This window comes from Balaenoptera physalus, assembly GCF_965194825.1.
Source record: "Balaenoptera physalus genome assembly, chromosome: 1".
NCBI classification, from domain to species: domain Eukaryota; kingdom Metazoa; phylum Chordata; class Mammalia; order Artiodactyla; family Balaenopteridae; genus Balaenoptera; species Balaenoptera physalus.
The window spans coordinates 142,487,364-142,510,180 of NC_138882.1; the positions used below are offsets into that span (position 1 = coordinate 142,487,364).

Sequence of the window (22,817 nt, forward strand, 5' to 3'; positions counted from 1 at the left end):
TGCTCCTATTAATACAAGAATTTGTATTAGCATGAAAACAACAAATCACTACTTAAACTAGGGAGGCCAAATAACTTAACATATTAGCAGACATGAACTTGCTATATTTTGCAAAGTCCTCAGTCTGTTTTCTACCACTGGGAGTTTTCCCCCTATTGTACAGTAACAAAAGGTCTTTCTCAATTGTGGTCTCTGGAAAATTGGGGTCTGAAGGCCAGGCAAAGAAGAGAGGGCTCGAACTGTCGCCTCATAAGGCTACTAAGATCAGACTCTTCACCTCAGGGTAAGTAAGATGTACTACTTGAAGGGAAGAGAGAAAAGGAGCATCTTATGAAAACTTCCCATCTATTTAGCAGTTTCTCAAACAACAGGAATCTGATTCTCAACGCCAGTAAAACATAAGCAAATCTGTCAAGTGTCTCTCATCTCTTCTTCAACCTCTTCAAACTGCCTGTGTCTTTATTCCCAGTTTTCCAAAATTCTGGCTACGTTAGGTAAAAGGCTACCCTTCGACAGCTGGCCCCATTTTCATCCCCATCCAGCCCAGCCTTCCTCCACTCTATGTGCCATTTTCACTAGCGCCTGCTTCTCGGTCCTTTGGAGCCTCTAACTCACTACACTCCAGGGAAAATTAGAACAGCCTTTGGAATCAGGAGAGGTTTAAATCCCAGATCTGCAAATTATCAACTGTGCTAATCTGGCAAGTTACTGTATCTGAAATGTCAGTTTCTTCATCTGTAAAAGATGATAAAAATAACTAATACCCCAGGATTTTTGTGTAGATTAAATGAAACAATGTTTTTTATAAAATACTTGGTAAGTACCCAATAAATGGCAGCTGTTGCAATTGTTATCATCATTGCAATCATTAATCGTTTCTCTTCACACTGACTCAAACTTTTCTTTCCCTGACGATACTAATTCCCATCTAAACTCAACCAGCAGGGACTCCTCCTTCTATTTGAATCCCTCCCATTGGGGGGGGTGGTGAGGGTGACTCTGCATTCCCGCTTCCAGGTGCTGCTCTATCATCATCTCACACCCTCTCCTCCTGATGTGCATCCATCTACTTCAACACTAAAAATGCTCCAACTCCTGATTTCAGCCTGAACTTCTTCTGCCTTGCCTATCATCCTCACGACCTTCTGTCATTCCGTTTCTCCCACTTCCTCACTTTAAAGCCTTTGCGAGCCTGGTAAAGTCTATGGACCCATTCTCAATAAAATATTTTAAAATGTAAATGAAACGCACATGGTTACAAAGGGAATAGTTATGAAAATATTTTGAAATTTGATATATAGTAATATATTGGCTTCTTTGTCAACGCATTAATAAGTCTTAGCAGCAAGTCCTACCGTAATTTCAAGGCAGTGTAAATATTTCAAGATAACCGCATTAACCATGGTACAAAAGAATTTATGATTTCAATGAGTTGCAAAGTCCTAGGTACTGCTAATATTACTATACCTTTTTGCCTACATTCTTAGTGGAAGGAAATGCTATGTTTTAGTTAGATGTTAGTGAAAATAAAGATGTAATTTTTTTCACATCCAAATTCATAGACCCTTGAATTCTACTCATGGATTCATCAGGTTAAGAACCTCTACATTGGGCTTCCCTGGTGGCGCAGTGGTTGAGAATCTGCCTGCCAGTGCAGGGGACGCGGGTTCGAGCCCTGGTCTGGGAGGATCCCACATGCCTCGGAGCAACTGGGCCCGTGAGCCACAACTACTGAGCCTGCGCGTCTGGAGCCTGTGCTCCGCAACAAGAGAGGCCGCGATAGTGAGAGGCCCGCGCACCGCGATGAAGAGTGGCCCCCGCTTGGCACAACTAGAGAAAGCCCTCGCACAGAAACGAAGACCCGACACAGCAGAAAATAAATAAATAAATAAATAAATAAAAATTAAAAAAAAAAAAAAACCTCTACATTAAATGACTTACTGTTCCTCAGCCCCACCTAAATTCACTAAGTTCATCCATAGACTCTACAGAATTATATCAAAGTAAAACAGACTCTAAGGATAGGGTTTGAGAAATCATCTTCCAATTTTAAATCTTCATGTTTTAAAGTGTTAGAACTAAACCCCAGTTCTTCTGACTTCTATACCCTTTGTTTCTTCCTTCAACATCCTTGCTCCTGTGGCCCTCCTCCCAGGCACCTACCTACTTAAGTGTAAGTTTCAGCCTGACCCTCAAGATCCTCAGTAATATAGCTTTGACATATGTTTCATTCTTAATACACATTCTTCTATCCACATCGTTGCAGGATGTTTATTATCATCATTCCCTTACTAAATGCCACCAGTGCTCCCTGGTCAGTAGAACCACCAAAAGCAGCCACATGCATCTCAAACATGCCCTATGGGGATAACCCTCCACCCCAACCCCATTTTCATTTAGAAAACATGTCCACGGACCCTGTCTCTGAGTCTTTGTGCTGTTTCCTTATTAGCCCCACTACTTACTTCACCACTGCCTATAGACCAGACTTTTAAGGTTCACCTCAAATGACACCTCCTCCATGAAGACATTCCTAATCTCCATAACCAGATATGAGCTCTCTTTTGAAACCAAATACAATTTTACTTTATAGAATTTCTATTATAAGTCCTCTCTTCCCCTACAAAGTGTGACCATCTTTTGGTGTATTTTCCCCACCCTTAAGTAAATTTCCAAGCTTCCTGACAGAAGTGTCACTTTTTTACCTCAAGGTATTCTATAGAGCCCGACAGACACTCAATATTGGAGTGGAATTAAGAAGTTTTAGGGGTTTTGATTTTTTTTCTTTTCTTTTCTAACTCTTGTTCTTCAATGCCAGTTCCAAAAACAAAAAACTTACTCTTAAAGCCTTTTCAAATATTAAGACAGAGATGAATGAAATCTTGACAACAGTTTTAAAGACTAACACTTATTGAGTACTCACTATGTGCCAGGCATTTTTCTAAGTGTTTTTGCATGTTTCCTCACTTAATCCTCACAATAGCCCAATGTGATAGTTACTATTATCTATATTTTATAGATGAGATTAAGTTACTTGCTCAAGGCCATGTACATAGCTAGTAAGTGCTAAAGTCACAATTTGAGCAGAGCCAGTCTGACTCTATAGTTTAACCAGTTCATTTATGCCATCTCCACAGTGGAACACTGGAGCTTGACAGAGAAATTAAGTATCTGTTTTTCCCTAAATATAAGGATTCATAATTTTTTCCAAACTAGTAGTATTAAGTGAATATGTAAAGTCTTAGTTTTGAAACACTTGTTCTGGCTGTAATCTAGTGTAATTTGATATGTTCTTTTACAATATGACCATACCTATACGACCTATCTTTTGCATGTTTTATTCCTTTTCAAACAAGTATCTTTGGTGTTTGGGGCCAACTTCATACTATGTGGAAATTCAATAACACTTTATGTTTTAAAAATAAAGACTGAAAAAAAAAAGAAAAATTTTGCAGAAATTGACAAGCTGAAGTTGATATGAAAATACAAGGTATTCAGAATTGCCAAAATTATCTTGAAAAAGAACAAAGTTAGAGGACTCACACTTCTCAATTTCAAAATTTACTACAAAGCTATAGTAATCAAGATAGCGTGGTACTGGATAAACAACAAGGACAGCACAGAGAACTATATTCAATATCCTGTGATAAACCATAATGGAAAAGCATATGAAAAAGAATGTATAAAATAGAACTACCATACGACCCAGCAATCCCACTACTGGGCATATACCCTGAGAAAACCATAGGCCAAAAAGAGTCATGTACCAAAATGTTCATTGCAGCTCTATTTACAATAGCCAGGACATGGAAGCAATCTAAATGTCCATCGACAGATGAATGGATAAAGAAGATGTGGCACATATATACAATGGAATATTACTCAGCCATAAAAAGAAATGAAATGGAGGTATTTGTAATGAGGTGGATGGAGTTAGAGTCTGTCATACAGAGTGAAGTAAGTCAGAAAGAGAAAAACAAATACAGTATGCTAACACATATATATGGAATCTAAGGAAAAAAAAAAAAAAAAGGCCATGAAGAACCTAGTGGCAAGACGGGAATAAAGACACAGACCTACTAGAGAATGGACTTGAGGATATGGGGAGGGGGTGGGGTGAGATGTGACAGGGTAAGAGAGTGTCATGGACATACATACACTACCAAATGTAAAATAGATAACTAGTGGGAAGCAGCCGCATAGCACAGGGAGATCAGCTCGGTGCTTTGTGACCACCTAGAGGGATGGGATGGGGAGGGTGGGAGGGAGGGAGATGCAAGAGGGAAGAGAAATGGGAACATATTGTATATGTATAACTGATTCACTTTGTTATAAAGCAGAAGCTAACACACCATTGTAAGGCAATTATACTTCAATAAAGATGTTAAAAAAAAAAAAAAAGAAAAAGAATGTATAGAGATGTATAACTGAATCACTTTGCTGTACAGCAGAAACTAACACAACACTGTAAATCAACTATACATCATATACATATGGCATGAGGATAGACATATAGATAAATGGAATAGAATTGAGAGTCCAGAAATAAACTCTTACATTTATGGTCAACTAATTTTCAATAAGAATGCCAAGACCATTCAATGGGGAAAGAATAGTCTTTTCAAGAAATAGTGCTGGGACAACTGGACATTCACAGGCAAAAGAAGGAATTTGGACACCTATCTCACACCATATACAAAAATCAGTTCAAAATGGATTTAAAAACCTAAATGTAAGAGCTAGAACTATAAAACTCTTAGAAAGAAGTACATAAATCTTTGTGATCGTGGATTAAGCAATGGTTTCTTAAATATGACACCAAAAGCACAAGCAACCAAATAAAAAATAGAAAACAGATAAATTGGACTTTATTGGTGTTTCAAAGGATACCATCAAGAAAGTAAAAAAATCCACAGAATGGGAGAAAATGTTCTTAAATCATGTATTTCTGATAAAGGACTTGTAGCCAGAATGTGCAAAGAACTCTTATAACTCAATACATATAAAGACAAATAAGCAATTTTAAAATGAGCAAAGAACTTGAATACACACTTCTCCAAAGAAGATATACAAATGGCCACAAACATATGAAAAGATGCTAAACATCCTTAGTCACTAAGAAAATGCAAATCAAAACCAGAATAATGTACCATTTTACACACACTGGATGGTTAAAATTAAAGACAATAACAAGGGTTGGTGAGGAAGTAGAAAAATTGGAACCTTCATACATTCTTAATGGAATTGCAAAATGGTGCAGCCACTTTGGAAAACAATTTGGCAGTTCCTTAAATAGCTAAACATAGAGCTACCATATGACCAGCAATTCCATTCCTAGGCATATTCCCAGAAGAAAGGAAAACAAATGCCCACATAAAATCATATACACAAGTGTTCATAGAAGTGTTGTTCATAATAGCCAAAAAGTAGGAACAACCAAAATGTCCATCAACTGATAAATAAACAAAATGTAGTATATCCATCTAATGAAATATTATTCAGTCACAAAAAAGAATGAAGTGCTGATACATGCTACGATGTGGATAAATCTGCAAACGTTATGTTAAGTGAAAGGAGTCAGCCACCAAAGGCCACATATATATGCATATGAAATGTCTGGAATAGGCAAATCCACACAAAGTAAATTAGTTAATAGGTACAGGGTTTCTTTTTGGAGTAATGAGAATATTCTGGAATTTGAGAGTAGTGATCACTGTATAACTCTGCAAATACATCTAAAACCAATGAACTGTACACCTGAAAGGGTGAATTACATCTCAATAAAGTTATTTTTTTAAAAAAACATGATACCACGTCATGCCCACTAGGATGGCTATAAATCAAAAAGACATTAGACTTTCATATAATCTGATACTCCTAAATGACCTTTAATATTATAAAACTTGGACTTTTGAACATCAGCTGACAAAGAAGCACTATGAGCTCTGAGCTGATGCTGTGTGCCAGCTAATACCACAATCTTTGTGTAGCAGCTTATACAATATTGGATTTTATATTTCATTTCCCCTTATTTTGTAAACATGACAGGAAAATAGAAAAAAGAAAGTGCTAAAACTCACGGTAAGAAATGTAGGTCTCGGTGGCGACACCCCCTCCCCGGGCAGGCGCGGGCGGAGCCGGGCCCGCCTCAGCCGGCAGCGGCTGGAGTAGCGCCGCGCTGCGCCGCACCGCGGGCAGCGAGCTCCGCATTCGAACCTCCCTCGCAAAGACAGTCTCCGCCCCACAATGCACCGTGGCGGGCAGCCTTTGAAAAAGCGGCGCGGCTCGTTCAAGATGGCGGAGCTCGACGAGTTGCCTGACGAGAGCTCTTCAGCGAAAGCCCTTGTCAGTTTAAAAAACGGAAGCTTATCTAACACATGGAATGAAAAGTACAGCTCTTTACAAAAAACACCTGTTTGGAAAGGCAGGAATACAGGCTCTGCTGTGGAAATGCCTTTCAGAAATTCAAAACGAAGTCGGCTCTTTTCTGATGAAGACGACAAATAAATACAAGGTCACCTAAAAGAAATCAGAGGGTGGCAATGGTTCCACAGAAATTTACAGCAACAATGTCAACACCAGATAAGAAGGCCTCACAGAAGATTGGTTTTCGATTACGTAACTTACTCAAGCTTCCCAAAGCACATAAGTGGTGCATATATGAGTGGTTCTACTCAAATATAGATAAACCACTTTTTGAAGGCGACAATGACTTCTGTGTGTGTCTAAAGGAATCTTTTCCTAATTTGAAAACAAGAAAGTTAGCAAGAGTAGAATGGGGAAAAATCAGGCGGCTTATGGGGAAACCACGGAGATGTTCTTCTGCATTTTTTGAGGAAGAGAGATCAGCATTAAAACAGAAACGGCAGAAAATGAGGCTCTTACAACAAAGGAAAGTGGCGGATGTTTCACAGTTCAAAGATCTCCCAGACGAAATTCCTTTGCCCCTGGTTATTGGAACCAAAGTTACAGCACGATTATGTGGTGTTCATGATGGTCTGTTCACTGGACAGATAGATGCTGTGGATACTCTTAATGCTACTTATAGAGTAACTTTTGATAGGGCAGGGCTTGGAACTCATACTATCCCTGACTATGAAGTTCTTAGTAATGAGCCTCATGAGACGATGCCTATTGCTGCCTTTGGACAAAAACAGCGACCTTCTCGATTTTTTATGACTCCACCACGGTTACATTATACTCCTCCTCTCCATTTTTTGGTTTTTGGTTTTTTAAGGAAAACCCTGCCTAAGATGTTAATCTTGTAAAAAGTGTGTATTTGGAATTTTCTCTGTTTTAATATAGAATATTATAAAGTCAAAATAAAATAAATTGTTTTCAGATTTGGAGTTTAAGATATAGCTGTAGAAGTGGCTTTGATTCTTTTCGATGTCTCATAAAATGAGACTTTTTATATGTTAATGTATAATAAAATTGAAACAAGATTATTTTCCATTTGAAATTTTTGTATAGTTTAAAAATGCTTCCATATTCTTTGTTGGTATTGTGCCACTGCAGAACTTTAGTGCAGAGTTTATATTTAGCTAAACTGTTATGTTAATTAAGAAATGCATAAATGTTTTATTCTTAATATTTGTAATTCTAAATAAATTGATCTATGAAAATTAAAAAAAAAAAAGAAATGTAGGTCTCAAATTTCATATAATTAATACAAGGACAGAAATAATCATCAGCCTCAATGACATGCTCACTGGACTTTAAGTCAATCAACTGTATGTTTGACTATAAAAGACCAAAAATAAAGAACATCTATGAAATGCTAGAACTATAAGATTATGTCAAGACTATATGATTAAAATAATTTTATAATGTTTTCAATATTTCCATAATATTTTATACTCTCTGGGACAGAACCTTCCTTAAAATATTGTTTGAAAGCATCTATGGCTCAGTTCCTTCACATTCAGCTGTTTTAAGTGTTTACAGGAACATATTATGTACGAAAATAAGAGTCTCTCTCTAGGTCTCTCTCTCTAGACATGGGCTGGTAGCCACAAAACTGGCCAAGCACAGTGAATCAGGTTTAGGAACCAGACACAAGACACAGGAAAGACTACCATGCAAGTCAGAGACACAATGTCATTACACAAATCAAAAGTTGAAAGACTGATAAGTGGTGGCTCTCTCCATCAAATAGAATGCAGTTAAATTTTAAAAATAAGAATCAAAATTCAGCCTATTAAACACAAAATAGAAGACAATATAGACAAGTGAAAATACTATGTTGAGGTAGCAGAAGTGTAGGGTGGATTTTTTTCTATGATATCTAGTTAAAGTAACTTGGAAATAACTTAAATATGTATGTGTATCTCTCCATTAAAACTCCCTAATAAATTACTAGAGTCCTAACTATGGACTCTCCTGACCTGCTCCATTATAGGATCATCCAAGTCTCAGGACTCCTTAATAGTCTCCTTAATCCCAGATCTAATTCCCCATCTTAGATTCATTAGCTATAATTTGATACAACTGAATTGATCAGAACAGTGCTGTATAAATAGCAAGTAGCTACAAGGATGCCACATTGTACAACTCCAGGAGTGCCATTCACATTACACTGAAAACAGTGCCCCCCTGGAGTTATGCAACACAGCAGCCACATATCTACCTTTTGGTATCAGTCAGTATTTACTTTCTACCAATGCCTACATCAAATTTTAAATCATCCCAGGGACTTCCGTGGTGGTCCAGTGGTAAAGAATCCGCCTTCCAATGCACGGGACACGAGTTCCATCCCTGGTCGGGGAACTAAGATCCCACATGCCGCAGGGCAAATAAGCCCGTGCACCACAACTACTGGGCTTGCATGCCTCAACAAGAGAGCCCGTGTGCCACAAACTACAGAGCCCATGCGCTCCGGAGCTCACACACCCTGGAGCCCGCACGCCACAACTAGAGAGAGGCCCATGCACCACAACAAAAGATCCCACGTGCCACAACTAAGACCCAACACAGCCAAAAAAAAGAAAGGAATAAATTATTTTTTAAAAAAATTTTAAATCATCCCAGCCTTCAAGCCTTTTAAATTCATACTTTTTACCTGTGTCAGTCTAATATGGTGTATTTGCCTAGACACACTCAAAACTTGCTGTCAATAATTCTCTCATCCTTTTGTTATCAGACTTCTACTGGACTTCTAACTTTCCTTTCTTTACCTTTCCTGCTTATAAAATAACTTCTTTTAAAACCCATGAATTCCCAATTCTTATTATATTGTCTTAGTATAAAATATAAGTATTATATTTATACTTATTAATTTAATTTTCAATAACATTATAAATGAAAGATAATTCTCTGTAGAATTTTTTTGTGATTCATTCTTGAATGACAGCAGTATCTGGACTATTGACCTAAAATAGGGGAAAATTGAGTTTCTAAATTTCTGGAGGAATTGGTTAGAGGGTAGCACAATAATTTTTCTACCTAATACAAACACGTATTCTCCACTTTTGGCATATTTTTCTTTTCCTTTTTTTTGAAAGTCTTTATTGAATTTGTTCCAATATTGCTTCCGTTTTTATGTTTTAGTTTTTTGGCCCTGAGGCATGTGGGATCTTAGTTCCCCGACCACGGATCAAACCCACACCCCCTGCATTGGAAGGCGAAGTGTCAACCACTGGTTCACCAGGGAAGTCCCTAGCATATTTTTCTTATTGTGAGAAAGTAAGTGAAACTTTATAATAGTTGTGAATGTTTTGGGCCATTGCTTGTCACCAATAATGCTGAGGACTTCTGCAATAATGACTCTAAATATAATATTTTCCAAAGTTTATAGGCAAAGAGAAAGTCTTTATATAACCATGAAAACCACACAAAAATGCTTCAGATTTCTAAACTGACTTAAGATTCAAACTATAAAATGATAGAAAATTTATATTTTAGAATCAATAGGATGTTTCCAATTTTTCCTGGTCTGACGTTTCACCTTTTCAATTCGGTACCTGAAGATATTCAGTCTAAACGCTTAACCAAATATAGTACTATTAAATTGTGGTTGATTGACAATACTGAGGCTATAATAAATATTACTGGTTAAGTATTTATTCTCCTAAAATTTTTCGAAAGACATTTGCTCTTCTTTTTATAGAAAATAATAATCCATTATCCTTTCTAAGAAATTGCCTCTATCAATATATTCTGGATATCTTGCTTCTATTTCACTATTATTTTAAATTCTCAATCTCCTCCTTATCTTATGTCTGTTTCAATAGAAATTCATATAGTGATTTAATATTTTCAAGTGTTTTTTCATTATCTGTTCTTCCTATCGTGTTCTGTTTTTGGAAAATCCTTTATAGTGTTTTTATGATTGTGTATGAAAATATAGTCAAGACCTAGATGTACAATGCAAGCTACTGAAAGTGACCTGTGATAAACCATGAAAATAAATCTTTCTCCTAGTAGCAAAGAAATTAGCAGAGAAAAGGAAAAAAAAAGACTGGATTAGTACGATGTGACCAGAAATACAGTGCTTTCTGGCATGGAATAAGAGAAAGTAACAAGAGATCTCTAAAAAATAGAGATTTCTGACCTAAAATTGGATAGACTATACAGATGTTATTTTTGCTATTTTGTTTCCATTCTCCTAAAAATAAGATGAAATTAACATATATATTTTTAGATATGTTTGCCCTTGGACAATGCTAAATCCTAAGGTTAACCGAATTTTTAATCCTCTAAAGTTGTCTTCTCACTAACACAAATTCAATGGGGTTGGTTTAACGTAAAAACTGAAAAATGGATATCTCTGGGAAATTCTTTTACATAGACTTACACTATAAAGGATCTTTTCATTCAGTCATTCACCAAATGATGACTCTCAAGATTGCCTGCTGGTGGTTAATACATTGACAAAAGGGGATTCAAAGTGTCAAATTTTATGAAGAAGAGAGAAAAGAAACCTTTGCCACCAAAAAGTCACATCAAAAATTTTTTTAATTCATTTCTGAAATGTTAATGGTAAAATCTAGTATCTTAATATTGATGTCCAAATGGAGGATCCTCCTATCGTAATTCTAACAGAACACCCATCTTAGAATCTTGTCCTTTATTACTTTCTTTTATTCCAGGCTGAAAGAGATCATCCAATAGCTTTATTGACTGAGTCTACTGGCTGTCAGAACTTTAAATGAAATCTGTGTTCAAAACAAAGTCTGAAACCTCTATTCTAAATCTAATGATGTAGTTTTGTTGCTGTCTTTCCAATAAAAGACTAGCACAAGTTTTGGCTGGTCCTTCGCTGAAGCTGATTTTTTAATTATTAATAGGCAAGATAAATCCATCAGCCTATCTCTCAATTTTCATGAATGCATGCATTCATTCATACATATTGTTGAATACTTTTTATATGCATATTATTCTAATAATTTCTGATCCTAACCATTTATTCTCAGTCCTGGGGATGATTGTATTGTAAGATCTGTCTTGTCTGTGCAATATTCTGAGTATTTTCAATATAATGCAATGTAAAGGAAGTTTCTCCCTCCTCTCACCTCAACTTTGCCCAGGTGTAATTTTGTCTCATCCCCAAATATGCTGTGAAAATAACAGAATGCTATCCTGTAATTCTAAGCTTGTATATAGTCCCTGTAAGAGAACACTTACAGTCAGTTCTGATTTGTTTGAAGATATGGTGCTCTCATTTGATGTGTTTGTTGTAGAATCCTGTGACTACTGCAGGTGTATAGGAACAACAAATTGCAGTACTTTAGACGAGGGAGCTGCAGTGTATAAAATCAGGCATACCACTGGCTTCTTGTTGTACCTGTACTGCTTTCGCATTCTAGGAAAATCAGTACCATACTTAACTTGTCCAGATTTCATCTAGGGTAAAGGAAAATTTTAGATTACTGACTATTTTTTGAATTCAATAAACTATCTTCACCAGGAAATGCCAAACCTGATTTCTCTCATCAGGCATACCAAAGCAGTCTATCTGCCCACCCTCTTTCAGTTTTGCGTGTAACTGTACACTTAACAAATAGGCTTCCTGAAGGAAAAAAATCAATGACTTTAAATGATACACAATTTTTTGTCTTTGTAAGTCACCTTTTCACACTGAAACATGGAAGCTTCATAAAATAAGTTAATACTTGCTTCCAAAGCAACAATATTATTTGCCTTCATTATAAATAAACAGAATTCATTTGAGACAATGATTTTTCAAATGAAAGGATTAAAATAACCCCATTAAAACCAAAACAAAGGCATTTTATGTTCTTACATCTTTATTAAAGTACTTATTTTATAAACCTGGCTCAATAATAACTCATACTTTTATATCACAAATTTGCCTTTAAGTAATACATAATACACTTAAGGCAGATTTACCTTACAGATGGCCTCAGCTTCTAAACACCACTGTACTGATTTATACAAATAGCAAAAATCACATGGAGGAGCATCTACTGATATCTTTCCTGGTACTTATCTTTAGATTTTAAAACTGCATAATAAGTAGAGTTTGCATAAAATTTCATTCTTGAGATAGGAAACAAACAATTTTGCCTTTATCTGTTAGATTGGATGTAGTTATTATTAATAACATAACCTTTAAATCAGTGGGGAAAACCAATACCTTACCTTCACTCCTCAGACAAGGCTCAACAGCAAGCAAAATGAGGAGCCATTATAAAATCATATTGCTAAGTATTACCTCAACTCAAAATTCTGCTTATGTAATTGTATCATATCACAGCTAAAAATTACTATTTAATATATATCAAGACACATCCAAAAGCATCCTTTGGTTGCAATAATATCAGGAGGCTTAGGCAGCATTGAAGATTCATTCTCTGCTCTTCTGGTCATTAGTATAAACTGAAGCTTTTGAAACTATTTGGTGATCCTATTTTGGGGCCCAATATCACAAAACCTTCAGGAGAATACTGGACCCAGGTGGAAGAATTTGAAGACTGGAAGACTTGCAGTTAAGGTAGAGTTATCATTAGCAGATCTTAGGGAAACAGGAATGCAGCCAGAATCACTTGATATTTATTAGAAATCAAGATTCACTGAATCATTTCTCTTTCAAAAAAATATCTTTAAAACTTGTATATTTTCAAATGTTTTTTTTTTAAAGAACGTACAAAATTAAGGTATTTGTGAAAATAAACCAGTTTCAAGTATACTTGTTTCTCTTCATTTTGCTTCCTTCAAAGGATTTCTTCTCATCAAGCACAAATGTGCTAATCTTTACAGCAAGACAAACTCTTCTGTGCTAAATCTTTTTAATCTTTTCTTTTCATCCTCTGAGAAAAGGTCTTCTTCATTGGTTGTAGTAGATGTAAAATCATAGTCTCTGGAATGACCATTTACGAAAGTAAATAAGGGATATTTCTCCTTAGAAGAAATTTTCAGCATCTGTAACAGAAAGAACAGAAGAATCCCTTATTGGATGCAATAGTGCACAGTAGGACCACATGATGAAATCTAATGTTTTAGCCCTGAATCTCTCTTGTTAGCTTCTCTCATTTACATTTATCCAGTGCTACTGCTTTACTGTTCTGGCTAAAAGACAAAAGTTGATCAGCATTGTATAGTTTATTTATTGCTAAATACCTACTTCCCCATTAGGATTAGACCATCAGAAATTAACTATATTATCATTCCTACCCAAAACCCCCAAAAGTAAAGTCTTCTGGTCACATTCATTTGAAGGCTTACTAGTGAATTAAGATTTACCTTCTATTGCTGGTAATAGACAATAAAACAAAATGGTATCACTGATTATGGTAAAATACTGTGAATGACTGTTTAGTACCATAACACAGAAAAAAAATTAAACTAAGTCAAAAGGTCCATTCTAATCTCACTTCTACAACTTAACTTTGATGTGATATTTGACAAATCACTCTACCTGAGTATCACCTATAAAACTGGGCAAAAGTTATCCAATCTCCTTATCTCAGAGAAATGTTAGGATGACAAAAAGCAATAAAAAGTTATTTTTTAAAATCAAGTTTGGTCTCTTCAAAGATTTCTATATTAAAAAAATATATTTCTGCAATAATCTAGTTAAGATGAAAAACAGTATTCTTATACACAGTAACAATCCACACTTTACATATTACCTTCTGAAGTTACATTACACAATTTAGAAGTAAAAGAAGTAATACCTGGAATGTTGTGAGAACACTGACAACCCTTATATAACCTCTGTCAATATGGGATTCGTTGACAAGCCAACAACCCATTCTAAACCATTTAAATATTTCTGTTAAACAAAGTCTATTAAAAAATTAAAACAATTTTCATTTTAAGGTGCATAAAAATTTTTGAGTGAAGGATGTTTTTATAGAAATAAACATTTCTATAGGTAACCAGGACTTATAAGAAGGATTCTGAAAAGTTTATGTGAGTTACAAAGAATGCTGAAAAAATATCAATAGTACTTATACATCATTAATCATGATCAATTATATATAACTTAAGGATAATTTTAGCAGTAAAAACTAAATTCTCCCAAATGTTGATATTCAACTGAAGGCTCATCAAATTCTTATATATTACATTTATAGATTCTCTTGGCTAAAATAAATATGTAGCCCTAGGATACAGATACAATGTTAAATTTAAAATATTTCAATGAGACACTTTATATGAAATCCATTTTCTAATTGAGTGGAAATGAACCGTTTAAAAACAATCAAGTACTTAAAAAACCAGACGTGATGAAATATGATCGATCCTATAATTCATATTGTGCTCCTACTTTTTACACGTCTCAAATTTATTTAACTTACATTCCAAAAAAAAAAAAGGTAGAGAGAAGGGCACAAATGTGGAAATGAAAAGTAAGAGACAGAGGGGGCCAGCATCTGATCAATCATCTTTCACCTCAAGCCAATGGCTGGAATACAGTTCAAAATTGTTACCATTTTATATTCATTTAACGTCACTTATAAAAGTCCAGTATCTAACAAGCAGGTATCATTGTATCATTTTCAACTCAACATGCAGAGCTTAAAAAACTAAAAATAGAACTACCATATGACCCAGCAATCCCACTACTGGGCATATACCCTGAGAAAACCATAATTCAAAAAGAGTCATGTACCACAATGTTCATTGCAGCTCTATTTACAATAGCCAGGACATGGAAGCAACCTAAGTGTCCATCAACAGATGAATGGATAAAGAAGATGTGGCATATATATACAATGGAATATTACTCAGCCATAAAAAGAAACGAAACTGAGTTATTTGTAGTGAGGTGGATGGACCTAGAGTCTGTCATACAGAGTGAAGTTAAGTCAGAAAGAGAAAAACAAATACTGTATGCTAACACATATATATGGAATCTAAAAAAAAAATGTCATGAAGAACTTAGGGGGCTTCCCTGGTGGCGCAGTGGTTGAGAATCTGCCTGCCCATGCAGGGGACACGGGTTCGAGCCCTGGTCTGGGAGGATCCCATATGCCGCGGGGCAGCTGGGCCCGTGAGCCACGACTACTGAGCCTGCGCGTCTGGAGCCTGTGCTCCGCAACAAGAGACGCCACGACAGTGAAAGGCCCGCGCACCGCGATGAAGAGTGGCCCCCGCTCGCCACAACTAGAGAAAAGCCCTCGCACAGAAACGAAGACCCAACACAGCCAAAAATAAATAAATAAATTAATTAATTAAAAAAAAAAAAGAAGAACTTAGGGGCAAGACAGGAATAAAGATGCAGACCTACTAGAGAATGGCCTTGAGGATATGGGGAGGGGGAAGGGTAAGCTGGGACAAAGTGAGTGAGTGGCATGGACATACATACACTACCAAATGTAAAATAGATAGCTAGTGGGAAGCAGCCGCATAGTACAGGGAGATCAGCTCGGTGCTTTGTGACCACCTACAGGGGTGGGATAGGGAGGGTGTGAGGGAGGGAGATGCAAGAGGGAAGAGATATGGGGATATATGTATATGTATAACTGATTCACTTTGTTATAAAGCAGAAACTAACACACCCTTGTAAAGCAATTATACTCCAATGAAGATGTTTAAATAAATAAATCAATAAATAAAAATAAAATTTAAAAAGTCACAGGGACGTATTGTACAGCATGGGGAATATAGTCTATAATATTGTAATTACTCTGTATGGTGACAGATGGTAACTAGACTTATCACGGTGATCACTTCATAATGTGTAAAAATACTGAATCACTATGTTGTACACTTGAAACTAGTCTAATATTGTATGTCAATTATAATTCAACTTAAAAAAGGAAAAAGAAAAAACACAATTATTAAAAAAAGAAAGAAAAAAGATTAGAAGGAAATGAATTGTAGTGCTAATCTAAAATGGCAGCATCCTAGGTGAAAGACCTATACACTAAAAACTATAAAACACTGATAAAGGAAATTGAAGATGATTTAAAGAAATGGAAAGATATCTCATGCTCTTGGATAGGAAGAATTAATATTGTTAAAATGGCAGTACTACTCAAAGCAATCTATAGATTTAATGCAATACCTATCAAATTATCCAAGAGATTTTTCACAGAACTAGAACAAATAATCTTAAAATTTATATGGAACCACAAAAGACCCAGAGTTGCCAAAGCAATCCTGAGGAAAAAGAACAAAGCTGGAGGCAAAACCCTCCCAGACTTCAGACAATACTACAAAGCTACAGTAATCAAAACAGCATGGTATTGGCACAGAAACAGACACATAGATCGATGGAACAGAACAGAGAGCCCAGAAGTAAACCCACACACCTACTGTCAATTAATCTATGACAAAGGAAGCAAGAATATACAATGGAGAAAAGACAATCTCTTCAGCAAGTGGTGCTGGGAAAGCTGGACAGCCTCACATAAATCAATGAAATTAGAACACTCTCTCAAACCATATACAAAACAAAATCAAAATGTCTTACAGACCTAAATACAAGACTTGACACCATAAAACTCCTAGAAGAGAACATAGACAAAACATTCTTCGATATAAATCATAGCAATATTTTCTTAGATCAGTCTCCCAAGGCAAAAGAAATAAAAGCAAAAATAAACAAATGGGACCTAAACAAACTTATAAGCTTTTGCACAGCAAAGGAAACCATCAACAAAATTAAAAGACAACCTACAGAATGGGAGAAAATATTTGCAAATGATGCAGCTGACAAGGGGTTAATATCTAAAATATACAAACAGCTCATACAACTCAATATCAAAAAAAAAACAAACAACACAATCAAAAAATGGGGAGAAAACCTAAATAGTTGTTTCTTTAAAGAAGACATACCGATTGGTCAACAGGTACATGAAAAGATGTTCAACATCTGTACCTCAATAAATAAACAGACAAACAACAAGGTCCTACTGTATAGCACAGGGAACTATGTTCAATATCCTGTGAAAAACCATAATGGAAAAGAATACAAAAAGGAATATATATATGTACAATTGAGAATATACATGTATAAAAGAATATATATACATATATATGTACAACTGTACAGCAGAAATTAACGTAACACTGTGAATCAACTATACTTCAAAAAATTCAAGAAATAAATACATTTTTTTAAATGTAGTATATTGTAAAATGTACTACTATTTAGCAGTTTAAATGAATAAGCTAGACCAACATGAATAGATATAATCTCCAAGTCACTATCAAATGAAAAAGCAAGTTGCAAAAGGATACATACATTTTTCTATGAATATATAATTAATGACAAGTTTAAGAACATACAAAAAAAACAGTGTATGTTGTTTACAGATACATCAAGTATACTAATTTACACTAATTTAGGATAGTGGCTACCACTGGGAAGGAAATAAGGGAATAAGATTGGGGAAGGGTAATACACTTCGATTGTATACGTGGGTTTTTTTTTTTTTTTTCCCTTAAGCTTAGAGGTAGCACATGGGTATTTATTATTCTATCCTCTATATTCCTGTATGCTTGAAATTTTTAAAAACTAATTTAATAAAATAAACATATTGCGAAGTACAAACTTCTTCAGCCTGGCATTCAATACTCTCCACAATATTATTCCAACCTCCTTTTCTAGCCTCATCCTTCACTATTTCCTATAGCAGTGTTTCCCAAGCCTTGGACATTTATATACCTCCTTCCTTATTTTCACTATATATGCCATCTCTATTACAATTAATGAATATTTTTCTTTTCACAATTTTAACCCCAATAGCCTTGTGCAGGTCAATGATAAGTAGGAAACCACATGTTTAATAAGCCAGCTATTCTTTTGTAATATGAATATACATATATAAGTATCAGAATATTTGTCCCAGGGTCACCTAAAAACATCAAGTATCACATTTTGGGTTGCACTGTCTTACACTAGTGGTTCTCAAATTTGGTGTACAAGATTACTTGTGAAGTTTGTTAGAAATGGAGGCTCGCAGGCCATACCTCTAGGGATTCTGATTCGTGCAATCAGAAGACAAAAAATCGTGCCCTATATGTACCCATGGCACCTAACAAATTGGACTATTTGCCATTCTCTAGAGAAGCTCTACATTTTTCTTTTCCAATACTTTTCCTCTTGTTATCTCCTCTGCTTGACGTACCCTCCCTCTTCTCCCTTAGCCAAGAGAAATTAAGCGTACACTTTAGGGCTCATATTAAATATCACCATCACAATAAAGAACTTTGACTTGGATGTGACATCTCTCTCATTTTAACACTCTTCCTTACCCTATCAATTTATTTCTATTTCTGTATGAATGCTTATCATATTCAATGTAATACATGTCTACTTGTCTTATTCCGCCTCCTGAACTATAAATGCTACTTGAGGGCAAAGCCTTGGTCATTTTGTGTTTTCAACATGACAGTTATTCAGATACTTGCTGGACTGAGCTCTGCTAAACACTGAATTAATTTAACAATTTTTATTAACATTTTAAAACTCATGTGGCATAAGCATTAGAATATTCATTCACATAGCATTACAAATTAAACATGAGAATCTAGACTACCTGGCCTCAATTTCAAAATGAGAAAACTGAAAATATATCCTATATAGAAACAAATAATTTAAGATGTTTTAATTTTCAAAGAAAAAAATAACAGTTTAACTAAAAATGCTGAATTCAGGTTTTAAGAAGGAAAATTGCTTAACTTACAATCTTCCAAGCAAAAGTAAATGATCAAGTTATTAACTGACAAAGTGAGGTTTTGATACTGCTACCAAAAACCTATTAACTTAAGAACAACAGTATAATTAAAGCAAAGTTATTGACTCTGGCAAAATTCTCAGTACTTCCATATTATATTTCAACATGGTTTCTCATTGCTTTAATACTGCATATTACTTGGATGCATCAAGAGCAATAACTTCTAAGTAGTTTTCCAGTGTAAAGACTATTAGTATAAAACCACAAAACTATCTGTTTTTAATCAGAAAATATCAACATGCAACTCATTTATGAATATTGTTTTTCTCAATTTGGTAACAGTAATTTGGGCTTTTTTCTATTCCAGAGGTAGACTACATCACTGTTCTAAATATACTTATTTCAACCTAGATAAAAAATAAACTAACGGAAACATAAATGGGACTTTTTAATGGAAAATGTTCATCAACATCAATCTATATTACTGTATCATCTGTATTTGTATATTTTAGCACATACATGATACTTTATAAAGCCAGAGAATTGTCAAACTAAAATATACAAATGTATATACTAATTTCAAGTAATAAAAGAGGGGAAAATGGAGAAAACATATTTTCTTATGTTCACTTGGCTTTTCAGGTTGAAAAGAAGAATGAAAAGATGACAACTGTGAGAAATGAGGAATAAGAAAAGGTTCTCACATATCTCATTTTCTCCTCTCCTCATTCATTTTTCTGTCATGTTCCTGTTAAATTTCCTCTTTTACATGGCAGGTCAAGTAAACTAAACCTAACTTAAATGAAACTTTTTATTTAACTTTTCCATTCTATTTTTACGTTATAAAAATAAAATTTCAACCCACTATGTCCATTTTCCTGAATAAAATTAATTGGAAGTAAAGCAGTAATAAGGTATACATATTACAACTGAGCTCAAGTTAAGAATTCCCAAAAATGATTCTAGTTTTAGTTTTACTTACCATAAAAAATGATAACCTATAATATTGATACGAATAAAGAGAGCCATCCAATTAGGCTTACTTCCTAAATAAGTAATTTTTTTACTTTCTAAAGTACTAAATATAGACAGAGTTTATGGCCCTATAAATGTTTGGCAGTACTCAAGGGCCAAAAACATGCAGAAGTTTAAAGGTAATAAGAGGAGTTAAATAAACCTATTTCCAAGATCCTATAAGTAGAATAGATCAGATTAAACAAGTTTATTGGAAGGTAACAATACAGCTCATTTGATAAAACAGTTCTGAGAAATCCAAAAACACCATTTCTCTTTAAAAAAATCAAAACACTTGGACTAACAAGAAATAATGCACAATTTGGCTTGATCAAATACTTCATTAATTTTTTTCTACCCCCTAAGGTACTGCCCTTTTAAAATCCTCTTCAAATAAAATATAACCTAATTGCTTGCACATGACTAGTTTGCAGTGATTTTTATTTCAACAGTGCCACCTAGTGGAGCAATCAATACTTTCAATTGGTCACTAAGTGATTTCATCATCCTCAAAAGCTAGGAATCCCCAAATAGTTGTATTTTCTGGTTCAAAATATTCTTAATAATATTAACATTCAAGGGGGAATTTTATAAACGAATCATAACCTATAGATTTTTATCTTCTGATAGGCTACCTCTAATAAAATTTAGGTCATTTACAAATATTATTATAATATTTAAAATAAAAGTACCTTAGTGATTTCTTCAGAAGCTCGTTTGAAGTCCTGAACATTTCGACAGTAAAATCCTATTGTACAGCTAGGATCCATTTTTCGAAATGACATCTTTTTGGGAGAAGGGCAGTGGAATGTCTGTAATTTTAAAAGTTCTTTAGGATTAATTTAGTTTTATTTGATGGACTTAAGTATACAAAAATATTACTTAATTTAAAATTTGCTATCTAGCTTTTCTCCAAACTACAAACATGCTTTCAAATGGTGTTTTCGTCTAGCCTATGCAGATGATCCCTCCCAATCTCCAAAGCTGTAAAACGTAAGCGCCAACATCGTGTATATTCAATTCACCAAATCTCTACCTTATGCAACATTAGTGCCATTCTGCAAAAGAAAGGAAGTGTGTCAAAAGTGGTGTGCATTTCTAACACTTGCAGAAGGGAAGAAAAATGTGTCTCTGAAAAAGACATGAGTAAGCTAGTACAAGGTTTAGAATCAAGTTAGCTATTTCTAAGAAAGTGTAATTAAGTCTGTTTGGTTAGAGATTTTTTAAATGTTTATAAACCTTTGAATAAGAATACGAAGACTTTGTAAACAAATACATGGGTGCATGAAAATGTTCCATAATGATATGAAAAGAGATCAACGTGAGAGTTTTAGCGATTGACACAATTAGCACATAATTTACACATTCTCCCAACCCACTCTTCTACTGAGCTTTACCTCAAGCTTGTTCAGGCCCACACAGGATACAGGTGAAAACTGTTCTCTTATGGTCCCTGCCCTTCTCCTTACCAGTCCTCCCGTCCCTTAGTTCACTTTTCTCAAGTGGTCACAGTGCTAAAGATATAAATGAGCTAAGGACACTGCTCTAGACTCTCTACTCTTGTCAATAGGCTGTGGCTACCAGTAGAGTCTGGTATCTTTAGAGAATGCAAAAGGAGGAAAAGAGCAGAATATAAAGCTAATCATTCCAATGTTTGTTTTCTTCACCACTACACTCTGGTACTTTGTTCAAAGGATTTGTTTTTTAACTGCGTGAATGCTCAGACACTTGTCCTTAAAAATTATTGATGCTACCAAATCTTTTTTGTATGTATAAAAAAAAGTTTATGTTAAAAAGGAGGGCCATAAAAAATATATATATTCATATTTGCTTATATTTGCATAAAGATATCAAAAATTAACAAGTTTAAGGAGAGGAAGAAAACTGGGCAGATGGGAGACAGGTATGGGAAATTCTTCATTGCATATTTTATATTTTTGAATTAAAGAAGAAGCTCAAGAAATAATCTAGGCTGGATATGAACCCATAAACTTAAAATTTCCCTACATTTAATGCCTGAAACTAAGGGATTTCAACTTGAAACTATCTATTAAAACACAGAAAAATATAGGCTTTCATATTTATGTTCATGGTGAATCAGTCAAAATCACTCTTTTCTCTCCCCCTACATACATCCTAGTGATCCAATGAATATCCCATATTATCATCAGACGATATGCAAAACGAATACATTCCAAGCTGCTTTTTTTCCCTTACAGATAGTTCAGTCACATACTAGATTCAAATCCAACATCATGCTAGTAAGCATAGACCAAACAAATGTGTTTTCAAAACTATGACTTCTATGAAATGCTTAGCTAACACTTACTTTACAGTGAGATCCAACCTAGCTAAACTGGGACGTCCAGTGTTCTAGTCAACACAAGTATTGTCTTAGTTGGACTTTTTTCTAACATTGTTTTACCTGTTTTATTTATAAAGAGATATTAAAAACAGATCTGGAAAGGCACAGAAAAGCTAGGTGAACTTGTTAGTTAACAATATACAGGAGTATTACTGTTTAAGGCTCAGACAGTTCTAGGTCATAGTTACAGTAAAATTATTCTACATACAAGGTATCTAACAATAGTCATTTGCCCAACTCCTTCCAAAGCCAATAATAAGGAATGTTTATTCAGTTTTTGTTACTTGGGGATAAGAAAGAAGAGCCAAAAGTTTGTACGGTCCAACAAGTATTTTTTTAACCTG

At 34.8% G+C, this 22,817-nt stretch overlaps 2 protein-coding genes and 1 pseudogene across 3 annotated transcripts in view; 2 read left to right on the forward strand and 1 right to left on the reverse strand.

The window, feature by feature from the left end:
• L1TD1 (LINE1 type transposase domain containing 1) overlaps positions 1 to 22,817 on the forward strand; it is a 449,271-nt gene that overhangs the window by 407,141 nt on the left and 19,313 nt on the right. The gene's annotated exons all lie outside the window — the stretch shown is intronic.
• On the forward strand, positions 4,408 to 12,109 carry LOC309656822 (protein lin-9 homolog pseudogene; annotated as a pseudogene). Its single transcript has one exon. The product of its transcript is annotated as a protein lin-9 homolog pseudogene (transcript).
• Positions 12,231 to 22,817, reverse strand: part of ATG4C (autophagy related 4C cysteine peptidase) — a 94,228-nt gene continuing 83,641 nt past the window's right edge. Inside the window, exons 10-11 of the mRNA XM_082453780.1 lie at positions 20,801 to 20,920; positions 12,231 to 13,383 (exon numbers count right to left, since the gene is read on the reverse strand). Of these exons, the coding sequence (XP_082309906.1) occupies positions 13,216 to 13,383; positions 20,801 to 20,920 (288 nt within the window). The 3' untranslated portion in view covers positions 12,231 to 13,215. The remainder of the gene's footprint in view (positions 13,384 to 20,800; positions 20,921 to 22,817) is intronic.